Source organism: Physeter macrocephalus, chromosome 6 (genome assembly GCF_002837175.3).
Source record: "Physeter macrocephalus isolate SW-GA chromosome 6, ASM283717v5, whole genome shotgun sequence".
Lineage (NCBI taxonomy): Eukaryota > Metazoa > Chordata > Mammalia > Artiodactyla > Physeteridae > Physeter > Physeter macrocephalus.
Window position 1 is genome coordinate 29,528,248 of NC_041219.1, and position 20,861 is coordinate 29,549,108.

At 39.5% G+C, this 20,861-nt stretch overlaps 1 protein-coding gene across 3 annotated transcripts in view; it reads right to left on the reverse strand.

The window, feature by feature from the left end:
- Nucleotides 1-4,178: 4,178 nt before the first annotated feature.
- The window catches only part of LTA4H (leukotriene A4 hydrolase), a 28,278-nt gene continuing 11,595 nt past the window's right edge, over nt 4,179-20,861 (reverse strand). The window contains exons 6-19 of one of the 3 annotated variants that reach the window (XM_007125132.2): nt 19,780-19,832; nt 17,296-17,368; nt 16,657-16,797; nt 15,777-15,800; nt 15,211-15,281; nt 14,644-14,755; nt 13,945-14,089; nt 12,871-12,974; nt 12,364-12,434; nt 10,314-10,368; nt 8,282-8,377; nt 6,138-6,220; nt 5,380-5,484; nt 4,179-4,474 (exon numbers count right to left, since the gene is read on the reverse strand). In XM_007125132.2, coding sequence (XP_007125194.1) covers nt 4,357-4,474; nt 5,380-5,484; nt 6,138-6,220; nt 8,282-8,377; nt 10,314-10,368; nt 12,364-12,434; nt 12,871-12,974; nt 13,945-14,089; nt 14,644-14,755; nt 15,211-15,281; nt 15,777-15,800; nt 16,657-16,797; nt 17,296-17,368; nt 19,780-19,832 — 1,251 coding nt within the window. In that variant the 3' untranslated portion in view covers nt 4,179-4,356. The remainder of the gene's footprint in view (nt 4,475-5,379; nt 5,485-6,137; nt 6,221-8,281; nt 8,378-10,313; nt 10,369-12,363; nt 12,435-12,870; nt 12,975-13,944; nt 14,090-14,643; nt 14,756-15,210; nt 15,282-15,776; nt 15,801-16,656; nt 16,798-17,295; nt 17,369-19,779; nt 19,833-20,861) is intronic. The other 2 variants (XM_028490461.2, XM_028490462.2) reach the window with 2 other exon arrangements.

Sequence of the window (20,861 nt, forward strand, 5' to 3'; positions counted from 1 at the left end):
GAGCCTGCCGACCCTGCTGCTGGCCCTGTCTCCGCAGGGGCCCTGATTCCTCCCTCCCCTGGTTTCTGTCTGCGTTCGCCTCCATTAAGGGCAGCTTATAAACACCATGTTCCTGTCTTTATCTGGAATTACTCAACTGTAAAATGCTCTTCACCTGGCCAACTGTGACACCAGGGAGTGTGGCAATCTTCGTGCATTTGTTTATTCCCAAATACGTGTTGAGCAACTCCACCCTTACCACTATGAAGGTTTTCTGAAGCTGTCCCTCCACAGAGGGAGAGGGCAAGGCCAGAGGTCATTTTCACAACTAAAGGTCACCATTTGAGTGACAGCCACCTCGGCTTGGACTCCAGCTCTACCGCTTATTACCCTGGAGCAGTAAGTTATTGATTAGCCTCTGTTTCCTCATCAAAAGGCAAAGGGGCTAATTTCCTCACTGCAGTGTTTGCAGTATCTACCTGGGATCAAATCCTGGTCCTGCCACTTCCCACCTGTGTGACATTTGGGCAAGTTACTTGACTTTTCTGGGCCTCTGTTTCTTCACCTACAAAATGGGGATGATAATAGTACCTATTTCAAAGGGCTTTTGGGAGGATTAAGTGAGTTCGTATATGTAAAGCCCTTAGAGCAGCACCTGGTACAATGGAAATGCTATGGAAGTGTTTGTGATGACTATTGTTTGGACTTTAATATATACCTAGACTGCTATTTTTTTTTTTTTTGGCGGTACGCGGGCCTCTCACTGTTGAATTTAATAGAATTTAGCAATTTTAGACACAAGCCTTAATTGTCAATCATATTAAATAGTTCCTAGGTTTTGTAAACTTTTTTTTTTTTTCCCCCGGTACGCGGGCCTCTCACTGTTGTGGCCTCTCCCGTTGCGGAGCACAGGCTCCGGACGCGCAGGCTCAGCGGCCACGGCTCACGGGCCCAGCCGCTCCGCGGCATGTGGGATCTTCCCGGACCGGGGCGCGAACCCGCGTCCCCTGCATAGGCAGGTGGACCCTCAACCACTGCGCCACCAGGGAAGCCCCCTATACTGCTTTATAAATGTTCTTTCCCGAATGGATATCCCTAATCCAAGTAAGCTTCTTCAACACAGATTACTGCTTCCGGCACCCGATTCATTATACTAGTATTAAGGAACTCTGAAGAACATGAAAAGGGAATCAAGGAAATGTTGGCACTGTTTTAACTAGGCAGCATTTTAGTAGTAAGCCAGTGTCTAGAGATTGGATTATTCCAGTGGAAAAATCCTGAAAAGTCTGTTTCCACTAAAACAGACTTCCGTTGGGTATAGAGACACAGTTGTGATATCACAGAAAACACCCACACTCAGAACGTCCTTCTCTGAAACCTTCCCGGGGAAGTGTACAAAGAAAGATCTGCCCCTCCTTGAGCTTCATTAAAACCTGCACTTCAGCCACCTACACCCTGACCACACTCTGGAATTCGTCATCACCTGAATTTCATCCACATAAGAAATCTTAAATTCCGGTACCCCACCTTCTGACCACAGCCTCCTCGCCTTCCCGTGCTCCCCGTATGTCAGTCACCTCTGACCTTGAACCTGGCTTCCGGTCAGTGCCTTCTTCTTTGCACTTCCCACTGGCTTTCTCCCTTACTTTCCTTGGAAGCTGGTCCCCTAGTTACTCACCTGGACCACTTTCTTCAGCACTTTGAAATTCCTTTATAACCCTAACCCTATTCCTACACTCTGAATAAACCGCCTCCCGTCCCCCACCCCCAGGGTTATCACAACAAACTTCCATCTGTGTTCACCCGGAGAGGCAGGCTCTGCTACAGAAAGTCTTGTGATGGGTAGATGGTGGCCCTGCCTCCTAATGCCCCTCCCCCTTAGAGAGTTCCCCAAACAGTCACACCCCTCCTCAAGGACCTTCTCAATAGCTACCTCCTCTAATTCTCAGAGGAAGCCCTTACCAACTACGTGTCCGAAAACTGAGGCCCTTAGACGTGAAGCACCTTAACTTTCTGTCCTCCTCCATTACCTCATCCAACACATAATTCTTGAATGCCTGTTACATCCCAAGCACTATGCTAGGTGCCGGGAATGAAATAAATAAGATACATCCTCCACCTTCATGGCGCTTACTCTCTGGTGATGAATGCAGATGTATAAAGAAGGTTAATAAGAAGTCCAACTATCCCCTGTGCTATGAGAAAACCCAAACTACTTGGGCGCTCCAGTTGCTGGCCCCAGCTGAGCCCAGTTTCTGAGTAATCCCAGGCCAGACATCAGACATGTGAGGGAAGAAGCCACCTGATCATACCAGCTCCCAGCAATCTGAGTCATGTCCAGCTGTTTGAGGATTCCCAGCTCCAGCCCTAGACACCGTGGAGCAGAGACAAGCTATTTCCACTGACTCTGTCCAAGTTCATGACACAAAAAACCCATAAGTCAATACCTTTACTTATGTTATTCTTTCTTCACCCAGATGGAACACACTTCCAACTTTCTTTGCTTGGCTAGATATTTCTTATTCCTTAAGACTCAGTTTAGGCCTTCTCTTCTTCAGGAAGCATTCCCTAAACGCTTCAGTTGGGGTAAGGGGCCCTTCTCTGGGTTGCTTTACTTCTTTAGCATTATGTAGAAATTACTTATTTTTGTTCACCCAGAAATTATGTATATATCCAGCCTGGTACAAAGACATTCAACATATGCTCATTAGCTGAAGTAAGTGTAGACTCTACTGCGTGGACCCCAGGTAAATCCCTACAAACATTTGTCTTTAGCGCCTTCGTCCTCCTTCATAGCGTCCTTCAAGACCACCCTCAAGCATCCCTTGCCCCAATTCACTTTCAGTACCACTAATCAGTGTAACTGAAAAATGACATTAGCTTAGAGTATGGGGTACACTTATGGGGGTGGGGGGAAGCCTCCAAAAGCATCATCTGGGTCCATGGATTTGCTAAAGTCTAATCACTTCGACTGTGATTATATACCAGGGATTTGAGCTGAACTCTCTCCTCTGATATTCCTGGCATGGAGACAAGTGAGAGCAGAGCCTGAGAAATAGAAGCACACTGCAGTGTAGAAACATGTCCAAAAGGAGAGAACCATTTGGGAGAGTGAGAACAGGGGAGAAGTCAGGATTACAGGAAGGGCCAGTGTTTGCTCCTATTTAAGACTTTTTAAAAAAAATACTACATTAGCACTTCTGGAGGGTATTTAACAATGATTTGCCCCCACCCACATTTATGCTCTAAGACACTATTTCTCTTTGCTACAGTTTATTTGGCCAGGGGTGGACCAAAGCTAGGTCAGAGTCTTACCTTTGGGAGTTTGGAATTGAGGCAGTCTCTCCATGTGGTAAGAACTATTGGCAACAGTAAAGCTGGGGTAGCCAGACTATACAATGTAGACCAGAGAGACAGAAATGGGAGATAAGGGTATTGATGTCTCTGCTGTCCTGGTGTCCATTCCCTTCTGTCTGTCCTCAGATTCTGGTAACCTCCCCCTACCCTGTATCCTAAATATAATCCTCCTTTTCCTTTCCCTTTCTGACTTCTAGTCGTTGGGGTTGCTGTCACTTACAATCAAAGAATCCTAACTAATACAACAGTGGTTCCCAAACTGTGTGCTGAGGCACCCGGGGGCACTGCATTATACTCATAGGGGTTCTTTGTTACTCTCTCACTTGGATAAAGTTGTTGTTATTTTTATCTCTTTCTTTCTTTGTGCTGTATGCTGTTTATGGATGGAGAATGTTTGCTGATCACTAAGGAGATGAGGCTGGTTGAATAGACTGTAGGTATAACTGAGGAGAGAAGCAGTGGTATTCAGGTTGGCCATGTGACCCTAACAGTCAGGAAAACAGGACAGCAGGTGGATCCGGGTATGAGAAACAGCGCTCCCACTAGTTGATACATTTTGGTAAAAGGGAATTCATCCTGTGTCCACCAGCTGGGTGATGAGCAAATCTAACCAAGTATTCATCTTTAAGGTTATTTAAAAAGCAAAATCCTAATTATGTTGAATTTTTGGTGTGCAACAGATGCAAATTAAAGAGCTTAAAATAAGAGGTAAATAACATGTTGACATATCTTGTGACCATAGTGGGAGAAAATGAATATGAAATTAATTAAAAAATCAACATTTATAAATCAAAAGGTTAAGCTTTGCTAAAATTCACTTTACAAAGAACATGCCACCAGGGGTAGGAGGGGAGATAGATCAGCTTTATTTATGAAAAAAAAAAAAAAAATCACTGACCAAACAATAAAAAGCCAAAACTAAAAAGACATTTTTAGTTACAATGTGAGCTGAAATTTTGTATTTCATTATGAATTCAATTTTAAAAAGAGAAAAGTCTGAAATCAGCAATGGACAGGTCCTTAATCCACTTTTAAATCTTTTCCCACAAGCATGGCAGTCACGGGGTGCATACATGCCTTGTGCTCTTGGTAGGTACGGATGGCTTGATCGTGGGATTTGTCAAAGGCAGCAAGGTCCCTGTATTAAAAAAAAGCAAAAGAAAGATGGATAATGACTTGACTTATTTTGGCAAATTTTATTATACTTGCAAAGCAGACAGATTAATAATAGATATTTATGTCTTGGTTATATTTTTTTCAGAATTCCTGCCAAATTCATAGTCAAAACAACTTCACCGAGATATTCTTAAATTGTATCTTGTTGCCAAAGATACAACTTTTTTCACTTTTACCAAGCATTCCTTTATTATATGTCAAGCAACCTATTCTACCTTATTGCAACTTTTTTTTTTTTTTTTTTTTGCGGTACGTGGGCCTCTCACCGCTGTGGCCTCTCCCGTTGCGGAGCACAGGCTCTGGACGCGCAGGCTCAGCGGCCATGGCTCACGGGCCCAGCCGCTCCGCGGCATGTGGGATCTTCCCGGACCGGGGCACGAACCCGCGTCCCCTGCATCGGCAGGCGGACTCTCAACCACTGCGCCACCAGGGAAGCCCCTATTGCAACATTTGAATCAAAAAGGTTTGGCTTTACCTGTTTGATCCTTCTTGCATTTAATTTGAGCCACTTTTTTCTTGTCCTTCCCTACTCGTCAATTATCTTCTACTTGCTTTTAAAGATCTTTTTGCGTATATAGGATTATCTTCGATTTATTTCCTTTTCACCAGGGTCTAACCCTATTTGGCCCATAATAGGTAATCCATATATAATCCTTCTAAAAAACTAATGAAATCATCTCAAATTTTAAATATTTAAAAGTGTTAATTCCTATTCCAAAATTATATCTATAATCCTTAACAAATTTAAAAATATTATTTTTAAATTGCATTTTTCAAAGTATTTTAGCAACATCAAAAACATCTGTTTGAGATTTTTCTTCCCCATTCCTTATATAAAGTCAAAGCATAGTGAGACTTGGTTCTTACTTGAATAAGGGTCGTGTAAACTTCATTCTTCCTTGTTCAGTCGCCATTTTTAGAGCCAAAGGAATTGCTTCCTCCCATTTCGATTGAATGCAGAGTCGTAACCATCTAAAAGGAGGGTTTTTAGGGGGTATGGGGTAGGAAATGAGGAGGAAGAAGCAGGATATGACAGGTATATCTGAAAATTACTCTTGTAATGATGAATAATCCCATTATAGTTACACTGTACACCACTTTATATTATGTCTTTATTCTGAGAATCTCAAATCCTTATACATACCATTCAATAATTGGAGAAGAGAAAGAAGAAGAGTTTGTTCTTGAAAAAGATCATACGTTTTAAAAGGTTTGGATTATGTAGGTGCTCATAGACCTTACATATGCAATTTCGGAAGGAATAAAACTTTGATTTAAGCTCACGCTACAAATTTGAATTAAAAAAGACGAACAGAATCAAAGATTTCTAACTACTCCCATTTCAGAATCCAATAGGAAGAATGCCTATTTACCAATGAATCCTTAATTCTAATTTTTTTAAAGGCAAGAGAAGCTTAGAATAAATTCTAACAAAAAAATTAGTACTATCATCTTACAGATATTGCAACTATTCCTTAAAGACCATTATAATTATGTATATAGATGCAGTAAATTTGAAAAGGATTTTTCAAGACTCATGTAGGTCTCATACGCTGCTTTCCCTTTCTCCACTTTTTAAACTAGTTTTCCACTTTCTTCCACAGAGACAAGTTAAAATGATGTACCTGAATCGTATTTCAGAATTGTTAATGGCATTGAAGTTGTACACCTCTTGCATTCGCTTTATGTGCCCCAATGGAAGAGGTGCCTAGAGCAAAATAAAGAAGTATAATGTATCATTTCAACAGGATTCCTTGGAAGAAAGGAGCTGGAGAGAAATTCTTAGCCAGATTAAAATCCTCAATATTTTATAAAATAGAAATAAGTTAGATAAAAATAAAAGAAACAAATGCACACTAAAATAAATTTTGTGCAAATTTATTCTGAATAAGGATATTCTACTAGGAGCCAAGGGATAATTTAATTTGCGAGGTACATGGAGAGGTAAATGAGAAGTACTCTCTTCAGACTTTCTGGTATATGTAAACACTAACTTTCCGAACCTCTCCAGAGTCTTTCAAGTTCTTCCTTATATCTTAAATATCTTAAATTTATTCTGTTCTCCAGATTCAATCACAGTTAATTTTTTTCCTCACTGATTCCCGCAGCTTTATCTTTGTATGTTTCCTCTGAAATCCCTTTTGAATGATCTATACCCCTACAAAATAGCAGTTTTTAAACTTTTATATTACAGACCCTTTTCAGAATCTGATGACTAATACGGACCCTTTCCTGAGCGGGGTGGGATACATTTACCGTATAAACACAAAGTTGTATGTACAGTTTCAGGGGGTTCATAAACTCCCGTGCCCAGCTTAACCCGCGCTAAAGGGAGAACAAGCTTGGGTGAAGGAGAGAAAGCAGCGCTCAGTGTGGCAGGCGGAGCGTCGGCGGTGCCCGCGGGATGCGGGCGGAGGAATCACGAGGTAGATGGAAACCTCCCCTTCCAGCCGCTTCCGCGTCTTACAGAACGCTCACCCACACTCGGCTCTCACTGACTGCTGGACCCTTCCCAGATTGTTTCGTTTCAACCAATCTCCAAGTCCAGCCGGGTAGGCCAGCTGGTTAAGGTCACCTCCTAGGTCACCTCGTTACTTTCCCAATGTTTGCTGTGCCTGCTCGCCAGTCAGCGCATCATGCTTTCTCTCTTCGTGGTTCCAGGCCACGTGGCAGGCGGGGCTACAGAAATGTGTGAAACCGCGGTGATGGCTTCATGCACTAATGGGTTCTCTAAGACTCCCGTTGCTTTAAATTCCTGTTCCTCATTTTGCATCAGTTCCACGGGAAATTCTGTTCAGAGTCTTCTTCCATCCCTCTCAAGGTCTTTAGACCTAAGAGCTCCCTGTCATGCAATAGTAAAGACCCCCTTCACGATCTCCCTGTCAACATACAGCATCTCCTCTCAGCTTCGCATATTCTTTTAGTTACCTGGCTTTGAAACCTTCAAATCTGCTTGGACTCCTTCCTGTTAACCCCCAATCCAGTCAGTCCCCAAACCCCATGCTCCATCCCATGTGTTCTCCCTCTCACTGTCCTGTCCTTTCCCTTCCCGCCAGCTCCCTCCTGCCTGTCCTGTGCTCCTGTGAGGCTCCCAACTAACTCCACCCCCAGCGTTCCTCATGTCAATCCAGCCTCCCCAACACCAGCGGAATGGTCTTCATTATCCACCATTTCATCAGATGACTCTCTTGTTAAACATGTTAAATCCTCTGCGACTGCCTGGAATCACATCTAACGTTCTTAGCCTGGCATTCAAGACACAGCACATCAGATCCCAGCAGTCTTTCTAGCGTTCTCTTCATTAACCTCTTTCCCAGGGCCACGACTTCCTCCTCCGGCCACGCTCTGTCACTTGCTGCTCCTTCCAACTTGAATTTCTATCTCCCTGCAGACTCTGCTCTTCTCAAATCAAGCCCCACTCCTCCAAAATCCTTCCTGATTACCCCAGTGGGAAGGGAGTCCTTCTTTGCTTTTTTCTCAAATGACACCTAAAATCCCTCCTTTTATTGCTAGATTTTGCACTTGTGACCTTTCCTACTAGATTATAAACTTTTTGAGGACCCGGCATATTTCTTTCTTACGTATTTTTATATTCAGCACAATACTAAACAGCAGGCGTTCGACAAATGTTTTTAAGTAAACGAATGGATTTTACCAAACCATTTTTTCTGTTAGTTTCCACATGGATATTTTTTCCAAGTGGAGTTCAACCATAAATGCTGTGCCTTAATGCCCAGTTTAATTTCTAATATTTTGAGCTAGTACTTACTTTCTGGAGCATCTGTGCTAAAAATTCATTCACCTGATGAGAAGAGAAGTCTTTTAGGTCTGCTGAGCTGAATGAATTTAAATCATCTTCTTTGCCCTGAAATAAATGTTGCCTGATTACCGCCATTCGTGTATGATTCAATAATATGTATTGGTTTATCTGACATAAAAGTAAAAGTTAAGAAAGAGAAATACAAGGATGCATAAGATTATAAAAAATAAATTTGAACGTTAGCTATTTTAATCATTCTGAGATGGCATCACTATAACTTAAAGAGCTGATATGACTCCTAAATCTGTATTACTTAAGAAAAATTAGACTATTAATAGCAACAGTGGAGGAAACTTTTGACAACGTCTGTACAATTCATGATATATAGATTTCCAAAGCAAAGAAATGCTACAAAAAGCATGTCAACTATTTATAGGCCAATTTGAAAATTTGGGTAAATAATCAAATTGCATATTCTTTTAAATATCACACTAATGAACTCGTAAGGCCACAAACAGATCCTTCCCTTCATCTTCACACATTCTATTTTCCCCACTTAATCTTGGAAATCATTTAAGGAAAAAAAAAAGTGGGTCTGTACTTTTCAATTTAGGATTCATTGCAAATTATCTCTGAGGAAATGATTGAGGAACATTAAAAATAGCTTATCAAAATAAGTATTTTAAAAATCTTTTAAAATAGTTTTAAACTAGGGTTTCTTTTAACTTTAAAAGAAATATAAGCAAAGGTTAAAAAAAAATCAGATAGGACCAAATGAAAAATTCCTTTGCTTTTGCTCCCTGTCTCCAAGTCCCACTCCTCAGGAACCTATATTAATATGTATATCCTTCCAGAAAATTTAATGTATGTGTATACATCCTTGTAAAGAATCATTATTTTACGTCTTCCTCCCCCTTCAAAACACCCTTAATATCAGAACTTCCTCCCTCTTTAGAACCTCACCTAAATATTAGAACTTACAGATCTCATTCTCTGCTCAAAAACATGCAAATTTAAACTACCTTTTTTTTTTTTTTTTTTTTTTTAGCGGTACGCGGGCCTCTCACTGTTGTGGCCTCCCCCGTTGCGGAGCAAAGGCTCCGGACGCGCAGGCTCAGCGGCCATGGCTCACGGGCCCAGCTGCTCCGCGGCATGTGGGATCTTCCCGGACCGGGGCACGAACCCGTGTCCCCTGCATTGGCAGGCGGACTCTCAACCACTGCGCCACCAGGGAAGCCCTAAACTACCTATTGAGGATATATTTATTAGTGGTAAAAACAAAGAGCAGGGGAATGATAAACCAAAATTCATGGTCATGGTTACATGGCAGGGCAAGGTGGGTAGAGAGAAGGATGAGATGGGGAGGGCTAAGTATTGACAGAGGAGGTACATATGTGTACAACCAGCCTACTGCTCTGATAAGAAGTTGTTAGATTTTATATTTGCCTACAAAAAAATCTTGAACTTAGATCTAAAAAGTCAGTAATGCTCTAGCTTTGTTATGATGTTATGAGAATCTCCAAAAAGATGTTTATATTTTATTTAAAATTAGGGTATCTTTTGCCATGGTTTCTTGTTCCATTTTCCCGATTTGCCTTCCTCCTGATTTGGTTTCTCTTCCTTCCTCTGACCCTTAATGGGTCTCCCAATACCTGGAGGTTTCTACTCCTCTCTCTTATTCTCCACACCCAGACAAACTTTGGTGCAAACTATCATACCTCCCTATCTATTCTTCTAAGAGCCCATTCATCTTTCCTAAAAATCACTTACTCTCCTCTAAGAGGACTATATTCCCCCACCCCTTTCCCTTTTAAGAGCAAGAAAAATTAGAACTAATACCATCAACATCCATTTGTTTTCCCCCTCAAACTTAACTTTACACATTGAGGGCTGGTATAATATCATTTTGGATAAACTTGACCTAGGAATAGTAACTCCAAATACATGAGCTCATAAGTAAAGCACCACTCCCCCACTTCATTGAGAAGAGACACATTTGTACAAGTCAAAAAGGAGTCAAAAATCATTCATTACTACTCACGGTAATCCATCTTTGACTTAAGGCAATACAAGCATTTGTCAGAGTCATATCATAACTGCAAAGATTCAGAATATTAGAGATTACATTTTATAAAAAGGCACATGCTTTTGCATCAATGCCATTTTGAAGTTACAGAACATACTTAAATTTCAAAGTTCTTTGAAAATAAAGATAAACAACTCCAGAGTGATGGAAATAGGAAATCTTCTACCTGACTTAAAGATTACTGGTATCCTCTAAGAATACAGAAATCCAACTGGATACCAAATTAATGAAACCCTGGATTATTCTTTGGAGAGAATGCCAAAACATCTTAGCGGAGACCGTCACATGCTTCTGCAGTGTATGCTGAAGGGGCTGGGGCTCAGTTGAGCGTATTGCTTCCTGGATGGCAGGAACCGTTCCAGGCACTCAGGACAACATGGTAAACATCACAAAGTCCTTGCTCTCATGGCTTTTCCTTTCTGTCGTTCCAACCATCTAAACATCCAACAGATCTGCGAGCAACTGCTATGTGACAGGCACCGTACTAGACGATGGGGAAATAACGGTGACACCCTTGGGAGACTCCGAAATCATGTGATTTTGATCCTCTCTTTTCAGAAGAAAGCAGAATTCACAAACTCTGACCATTAAGCAAAGCAAGTTATGCTAAGGTTTATGTGTTCTCAACTTGGAAAACAAATCATACATTTTGCAGCAATGGAAGAGACCAGGTAATGTGTGCAAAATTCTTGTAAAACATCCCTCTTTGTCCATAAGTCATGCTTACTTGCTGTGAAATGTTACTGTTAGAGAACAGACGGGTACCTGCCCTGCAGGGCCTAAATGAGGTAAGTTTTGATTAGAAGTGACCACTGAACTTGCTTTCAGAGCGTTTGTGCCCTGGGGGAGATAACAAAGGGGTCAAAGCAGTGACCTTCTTTGAATCAGCTTCCAGTTTATCTTCATGAAGTAGGCTGTGGACAGTAGGCAAGCCCTTTTGTTTGCCCTCAAGACCAAGTGGGACCAGAGGTCCTTGACTGTGCAGGCAGTTCATCACCTTCAATTAGAACATGACTTAGCACTGATTTCATAAGGAACACCAGGAGAGTAAAAAAAAGACCTTTGGCTGGTCTGTTTCTTGGTGCCTGAAACTTCCTTCTCATTGTAATGAAAAAAATTAAATAAGGATTAGCCCAGGGAGGGGAAGCAACCCTTACTTAGGGCAAGGTCCTAAGAAAAGTAATGAGTGAATCAGGTATGAGCCCTGTTCTCATGGTGCTTCAACGTAGCGAAGGAGAAAGACTTACTACTCACTCACACAAATCTAAGATTACGACTGTGGAGCCGTGAAGAGGCGACACACAGCACTGAGAAACCCGAAACGGGAGACTTGACCTAGTTAGAGAGGTCAAGGAATGCTTTCGTGAGGAAGTGGTTCTAGAGTTGCGATTGGAATTAAGTGGGTAAAGAGTACTCAGGGTAGAGGGAACAGCAAGTTCCTGGCTGCAACATGGAGTAGTGCATCTCCTAATACGATTCTTGGAAGACCAGGGTTCAGGTCCCTGATTTGAGGAAGGTGCTTAGTTTAAAAGACAGTGTAATGGAGCGTTTACGATGACGAGGATTTGAATCTCAACTCTCATGACTTGCTGTGCAGCATTCAGCAAGACACGTTACCCTAGCTAAGCCTCATGTGCCTCCTCTGGAAGTGAGGGTGGTAACTTACAACACTTGTAATGAGGAACATGATGCTTCTATGTTATTTTTCTTACTGCAAACGTTTTCAAGGAAAGGGCAATATCTTTTTCTTTTCTGTATCTCTCACCATCCTTGTGCAGAAAGGAGGCACTCAATAATTACCTGCAATGAACTGAACTAATTTATATTTATAATATCATGGAAATGACTTTTTTGACCTCAGGGTTAAGGTTCTAACTCCTAAGAACTCAACTCTCATCACAAACTAGTAATAGCTTAAGGAAGGCATAAAACCCTTTCAGATATTTTGAGGAGCTCTAGGATTTAGGAGAATGAGAAGGAGAAGCATTAGTAGGTAAGTACTGACTTGGGCTTCACAGGGGGAAGTCCAGGAGAGTACAGCCAGGCGTTCCAATCAACTTGATTTAGAATATCAACCTGAGAACAGAAGGAACAACCAGTTTGCTACAGAACAATCTTTTCTCTTGGAAAAAAAAAAAAAATCTAAAACTGACTTTTAGGACCTCAAATCTATAATTTTGTCTACACTGACATGTCAAGATAATTTCTAAGTCTCTTTTCTAAAATCAATTTATGTTAATCAGTAATGTTCTTTTAAATAATTAAAATAGGAAAATTAAGTACACACACAAATTTCTGAAACATACCACTGTAGATTGCTCTGAAATAGGAAAATTCTACACATTAGTTCATACTGTTGAGATCACATTTTAAACAGGAAAACACTGAATGAAAGATTGAATCTTAAATTCTAAACTAATACTACTATTAAGTAATTCAAATCAACCTAACAAATAGCCATTAAATAAAGATATATTGAGCATGCACGATAAGAAAGGTTTTAAAATCCAACCTTATCTTTGAAGTGGGAATACAGGAAATCCTTCCAGTCATCAGTGGTTATGCTCTTGTAGGAAAATTTCTCAACATAAGCCTTTAAGAATCCTAGGAAAACCTCTAAGAGTTTTTAAAAAAGAAGAAAAGAAAAAAGAAGTCAATTAATAGAAAGGTAATTAGTTAACACATTTTTTGGTACCTTGCATTGTACCAAACCACGGAGAACAGAGAACATTCAGAAAATAGGGAAACCAGTGAGGACTTTAAGAGTAAAAGAATGTTCAAAAACAGAGGTAGGACTTAAGTTGTACCTTGAAGAACATATGTAATTTGTTGGAAGGCAGAAGAGAAATCCTAATTAGAGGTAAGGGGATGACACAAGACACAAAAAAGGAATACACAACGCAAGTTCCAAAACCAACGATCTTTGTATAACTTGAAAAGAGGAAAATAAGATTGGACAGACAGAATGGCTCCAGATGGGGGAGGGCGTTCAAAGTCCATTGACTAAGGAGAGTACTTTTAAATGCCCATCAATGGGGAAGGTTACATAAACTCAGCACACATACATAATGAAATACTATGATGGCATTAAAAAGCACAAGAGAGATTTGTAAGTTCTGACCTGGAAGGATGTATGTAAAATATTGTTGAATTAAAAAGTAAATGTAGAAGAAATATATAGTATGATCCATTTTCTGTAATTAAAGTAACTATATGTATATATATATCTATATATGTCTGTTCACTTACACTTTGAAAAAGATCTGGAGCCATACACACCAAACTGAAGGACTCTCACTTATGACTCTTACAAATTTCTGTACCACACAAAATTTTTTTCAATGAGCACATACTAGTTTCCTAATTTTTAAAATACCGACGAGCTTTTTATAAGTCAAGCAGCATAATTTAGAATGCAGAGGTTAGTCAAGGTTTTAAGTAGAGAGGTAACATTAAAAAACGATACAGATCTCTTTAGCAGCTACATAAAAAATGAACTGCAAGAATAAAATGGAGCAAAAGCAACAGTTAAAAATTCTTTCTATTACCCTCAAAACAAAAAAATCAGAAAATGCCAACTGCTTGCCTGGTCCTCCAAGAAGCTGTTCAAGGTAAAAGAGTAAAGCAAAGCCCTTCTCATAGGGAACTGAAGAATAAGCCACATCAGGGTCTACGTTCGTCAGATCAACCACAAGTTTGGTGAAAGGATGTGTCTCTCCAAAAGTCTTTATCTGTGAGGCGCAAAATTACAGGAATGTTCAAATATGAAGTCTGGTTACCACCATGTACACAAGCTAGTAAGAAGTGTTACTACACTCAGTGGCATAACTTTAGGGGAATTTAGAACTTAAACTAGAGACTGGAAACTGTAGGATATGCTAGTACACATTTCTGGAAGTCTATTAATGGAATGCCTACTAGTGTAAGGTTCCATGATATTTCTTACTCAATAAAAGACTAGAAAAATGTTTTAATGCCTGGTTAGCAAATTCAGCTCTCAGGAGAGAGCATTTAAAAATGACATAAATACACCAAATAAAATTCAAACAGAGTAACCAACTATATTATTGCAAAGCCCCAGTGAGGTCCTACTGGTCATGAACATGACCTTACACAGGATAATGACTAACAGGTAACAACAGAACGTCATACCAGTATCTGCTTGATTTCCCACACTGGTAAAAATGACTTTCTTACTGCTACTTAGTAAAGCTGCTTTACAAACTGAATTTTTGAACTCCTACACAACTTGGGATGAATGCTTTTAAAAGTATGACTCATTTACCGAATTCTGGAGTTCTCCCCATCCTCCCAGAGCATGAAAATGTCTGAACTTTTCACCAAACAACCGTCCACAAATGTGGCGTTCCAAGTATACAGTATGTCCTTCATTTAACCTGAAAATAATTGAAAAATAAAAACACTGACACAGCTGAGAGAAAAAGACACTGCAATCAACAAGATATTTTCTTTTTGGTGTTTCTACAGAGCAAAGCAATTGTAAAGTATGAATACTCAAGTCTAAGCAGACTGCTCTGCATGGCTTCCTTGCATTCAGTTCAGAACAATGGGAAGCCCAGCCCAGAAGATGGAAGCAGGGGAAATGAAGCCAGGGCTCTGGTTTTATGTGTCCATGTATTACAATGTGACCATACCAGGAACTAAACAGCATCAACTGAAAACCTCTATTCTACCTGACATTGTGATAAGTATTACAGAATTTTTTTAAAAATCCCTGTCTACCAAAGAGATGATAACAAAGGTATACACACAAAACAATTCAAGGTGGTGGAAGGCAGGGAAAGAAATCAATAACAAGAACCAATAAAGAAATAATAATAAGAAATCTTACCAAAAGTGATCCCAAGTTTTGTTGGTCACTAGATTTCCTGTCCAACTATGAGATATTTCATGTGCAATAACCTAAAGGAAATAGTGGAAGTGATTAATGGTGAAATTGATTATCTTAACCTAAAATAACTCATTATGTAAGCATTCTAGTTCTTCCAATTCCACGTTGTTCAATTTATTTTTTTCCACATTGTTCAAGTTTTTTTTAACATTAGCTGAGATATTCAAGGAATTATTCAGTTCAGCAAAAAAAAAAAAAAAAATCACAATTTAGCCAAAGATAAAAAAAGTATAGTATAGTTTACAAAATTAGAAACAAAATATTATTTAGAAAATAATAAATGGATACATCACTCCATTAAAAAATATTTCATAAACATATGAAGAGATCAAACCATAAAATGTTCTTAAATCTGTTAAATCCTACTGATTATGTAGTAATGTCTTGCAACTAGAATCCACAAGTTATCTTTTATAATCATGTCTTCAATATAATGACACAATGAATATTTTAAAATCACTTAATACTTCTTGAAGATAAGACCATGATAATAAATTTTAACTTACATTGGAGAGTGACTTGTCACCTGCCTAAAAAATAAGAAAATTACATTAGTATTTCAGAAATCAAATTACACACTATATCTAAAAGACTGCCTATGTCAAGACATAGTATTCCAGCATTTATGGTCCACTGTATTTCTGCTGTGGCACTCCAAAGAGTTCAAAAGCAACATGTACTGAAGAAATTTTTTAAAATGCAGGATAAAACATAGCATTATTCTTTCTCTCCCTAATCTTGGGAATTTTTCCAATACCACAGGAGCCAGTATACCTGTCTCTAATTAACTTGCAGGAAACATTTCTCCTCTTCCATTTTTTTATATCCACTCTTATTCACTCTTAGGTACCTTCATTCTCTCCTTATTACCTGCAGTATATTTAAGAAAAGTCTGTAGTGTCCTATAGTGTGTTTTACTTATTTAGTTGCTAATCCATTACTCACTTGGTTCTAGGAAGGGTTTAAAGTAGCAAACAAAGGCATATAAAATATAGCTATATACTGTGGGCTAATTCTTTCCTAGTTACGGTAAACTGAGTTTTGTTTTGTTTTTTAACCAGTACCTACAAGCCAAGTGTAAATGGTATAGTTTCTTTGGACACACAATTCATCAATAGACTGTTGTTACACAGCCCTCCTCCCCCAGCATCCCAAGGCACCTTGAACACTATATTCTTTTCTCCCAAATGGCCAAATTATTTTCTTTAGAAATTTGAGGTGATGATAATAACCACAATAAGCAGTCAAATAAGAAACAAGGGTTACATAAATAAAAGACTTTTATTTTTTAAAAAGTCTTTTTATTATTAGGAGTCTAAGGTTCTTCATATCTAGGTTTATGTTTGAGGAAAAGTCAACTTCAAATGAAGAAAAATTTACACTTACCAGCAGAGTAGGAGTTACAAAAGTGAGGCAAGGATGTTCCATGCCGCCATAAGGGAAGGATGGCGGCAGGACCAATAGGTCATACTGCCCCCAAATATATGGGCCTCCCAGATCTTCTGCAATTTTAAGCATAGATTCAGTCTGGAAAATTAATGTATATATATTTGTATGTCTTAATCATTGCCATAATAAATTTCTTAAAAGTGTACATTGCTTTCTGTGAAGGCTATGAGTTAATGATGCTTATTTTAAATGAAAATGATACCCAAAAATGCATCAACTGCAAACACCTAAAATAAGATACACTATTTGATTCTTTTACCACATTACTTAAAAGCACCGCGTTTCATACTCAAAATCTTAAATCTACCATCTACCACAGTTATTAAAAAGGATAACTTTGGGCTTCCCTGGTGGCGCAGTGGTTGAGAGTCCGCCTGCTGACGCAGGGGACGCGAGTTCGTGCCCCGGTCCGGGAAGATCCCACGTGCCGCGGAGCGGCTGGGCCCGTGAGCCATGGCCGCTGAGCCTGCGCGTCCGGAGCCTGTGCTCCGCAACGGGAGAGGCCACAACAGTGAGAGGCCCGCGTCCCGCAAAAAAAAAAAAAAAAAAAAAAAAAAAGGTAACTTTATGACGAACCTCAGAAAATTCGTAAGCAGACTTTTCCACCTGCTCTCTCTCAGACCATACCAATGTCCTTGGGCCAATCTGCCTGCAAAATGGAAAAGCTTAATAAAAATGAAATTCAAAGCAAATTACTCACCTGGTTCTAGGAACGATTTAGACTGTTGTACACAAATCCTTACAGAAGCAGTGTGATGTACTACGTGCTTATGGGGAGGAGGTGAGGCTAAACGGCTTCTCTGAGGTACAAACCTCCTGTTGTGAATGCGGCCATAAGTCTGCATGTCTATAAGGGGGTGCAGTCTGGGCCACGTGAAAACTTGACGTGAAGCACCCCCAAAGGTTAGCTTACTGGCTCTGGTAAGACCTTTAGGGATCTAGTTTCTTCCCTCAATCTTACAACTATAGAAACCCAGTCACGGCTCAGTAAGAGATTATTCCAGAAGGGGGTGGATGTAAACTCTGCTGTGCACTTAAAGGTTGAACAATTTTAAATAAGAAGAAACAAACAGAGAGAGACGGAAATCCTGTCACATGCTGTAACATGGAAGAAACTTAAGGACATTATGCTAAGTGAAATAAGGCAGTTACAGAAGAACAAGTACTCTACGATTCCACTTACGAGGTATATAAAGTAGTCAAACTCAGAGAAACAGAAAATAGAACAATGGTTACTAGGGACTGGAGGCAGGTGGAAATGGGAGTTGTTGTTTAAAAGGTACAGAGTTTCAGTTTTCCAAGATGAAAAAGTTCTGGAGATCTGTTTCATAGCAACATGAATATACTTAACACTAGTGTCTACTGAACTATACATTTAAAACTGGTTGAGACAGTAAATTTTGTGGTTTTTTTTTTAAACACAATAAAAAAAAGAAGAAACAAATAGAACTATATATCACTTATATAGGACTAGAGCTCAAAAATATTTTTGTCATGTAAATTTCATCTTAAAACTGTTATGCAATGCCAAACCCCAAACAATAAGTCTTTGCCTTCATATCCTGGCCCAGAGAGGCAGTGGATTCTAGGGCAGGGCCTCTCAAACTTCAATGTGCATACAAACTATCTGGGGAGGTTGTTCAAATACAAATTTTGATTCAGTAGGTCTGGGGTAGGACCCAAGGACTTTCATTTCTAACCAGCTCCCAGGTGATGCCAAAGCTATTGGTTTGTAGACCACAGTGAGTAGCAATGGTAACCAGTGCTAGCCAATATAAATGAATGAGAGCCGCAAATGTGAGCCACGTGTGTAATTTTAAATTGTCCAGTAGCCACATTTTTTAAAAAAGGCCAAGTGAAGCAGATGAAATTAATTTTAATAATATATTTTGTTTAAACCAATATATCCAAAATAGTATCATTTTGACATGTAATCAGCATAAAAGATTATTAATGAAATATTTTGCATTCTTTTTTTTCATATGAAGTCTTTAGAAATCCAGTGTGTATTTTGCACTTCCAGCACATCTCAAGTCTCATGTGGTTAGTGGCTGCCACTCCAGACAGCAGAGTTCTATGCCGCATGGGCTCTAAAGCCAGATGGTCTAGGATGCGTCCCGGCTCTGACATTTCCTAGCTCTGTGACTCTTGAGCCAGTTATTTAAACTCACCGAACATCAGTTTCTTTATTGGTAAAATGAGAAAGAGTAATTGTATCCATTCCACAGAGTTGTGAGGATTCAGGGCATAATGCCTTGGAGTTGGTACCTAATGAGACCTGATACCTGTCAGCTGCTGTGACAATTATTATAATTATCATTTAGTGAGTGCCTCTTATAGGCCAGGACCTTTACATATGTTAGGTCTGTTAATCCTCACAAAAATCCCTTGAAGTAAACATGATTATTTCTAGTTTTTAGGCGAAGAAGGTTAAACTCAGAGAGGTGGGTTGCCCAAAGATGTAGATAGTTAACTGCTACAGCTGGAACTGGAATCTATATTTGCCTGATTTGTCCACTGTGTCCACATCCCTGGCAATTTAAAGAATGTGATGATTATAGCCATTCTTAATTTTCAGTTGTTTAGAAATAAGAACAAATAAGAAATTAAGAAAGAAGGGCACTCAAGCTGCTGGTAAAATTGTAACAAAATATCTTATATTTCTGTAATATTTATAGGCTTCCAAGTGCTTTAAAATAATTTATCTCATTTGTTGCACATAACCACCCAATGAAGTAGGAAAGGGGATATTATAATTTTGAGGATGAGGAAATGGAGGTTATGAGAAATGACTTGTTCAAACTTAGATTCCAGATCTATAAAGGTAAGACCATGCTCATTCTATAATACTTGGAAAGTCTAAGGGGTGAGTGGTAAAGAATTTTTTAATTTAAAATTAATGTGTTACTTACATTTCATGATTAGATTTGAATGTTTCTAGAGCTGTTGGCTTGATATCTTGAGAAATACAAAAATGATCTACCAATGAATCCTGACAGAGGTTCAAGACACCTAAGGTTTAATATTTTCATAAACTTCAAAATGTGTTCAAAGGCTCACCTGCTTTCTAAAGCTCCAACAACCAAAGCAATCAAGTAGCAGGGGATCGGAACCTAAAGGGGGCAAAAAAACACACACCAAATGCTCGAATTAGTGTTTAAAAATGTTACAGAATAAGACAATTCGTATTCAGAAGTAAGTAAATTTCCTTTCAAATCTCCAAACATTAGTGTGGATTACTTTCCTTTTGCACTTCTCAAATGGTTCTCATTTTTGAGGGGGTCAAATAGTTCAAAACTGCGATATAAAAACATTTCAAAACATCTATTTCCCTTTTATCCCATTAGCAAGGGAAGATTCTGAAATGTGAAAAACATGATTGCACATAGTATTACGAGGTACATTTTAAGCATTTCACAAAAAATAACGTATAAAAAGGCAACAGGGGCTTCCCTGGTGGCGCGGTGGTTGCGCGTCCGCCTGCCGATGCAGGGGAACCGGGTTCGCGCCCCGGTCCGGGAGGATCCCACATGCCGCGGAGCGGCTGGGCCCGTGAGCCATGGCCGCTGGGCCTGCGCGTCCGGAGCCTGTGCTCCGCAACGGGAGGGGCCGCAGCAGAGGGAGGCCCGCATACCACAAAAAAAAAAAAAAAAAAAAAAAAAAAGTCAACTATGCTTTTAAGTTTCTTGTGATTTTCTCTTGAATTAAAAAACTTTGTTTTAAATTCCTTTTTAAAACCATTCCTGGTATATTTGAGAGACATACAAAATAATCCAGCAACGAGAGGATGCTGAAGGTTTTGGAATCCCAGAAGCTGGGGTAGGGGCAAAATTGTCCACTGTGGCTTAGTTACCTGTTCTGCTAAGGAGGACAAAAGAAAACCATAATTCAAGAAGAGTCATGCACCCCAATGTTCACTGCAGCTCTATTTACAATAGCGAGGACATGGAAGCAACCTAGATGTCTATCGACAGATGAATGGATAAAGAAGATGTGGCACATATACACAATGGAATATTACTCAGCCATAAAAAGGAACAAAATTAAGCTATTTGTAGTGAGGTGGATGGACCTAGAGTCTGTCATACAAAGTGAAGTAAGTCAGAAAGAGAAAAACAAATACCATATGCTAACACATATAT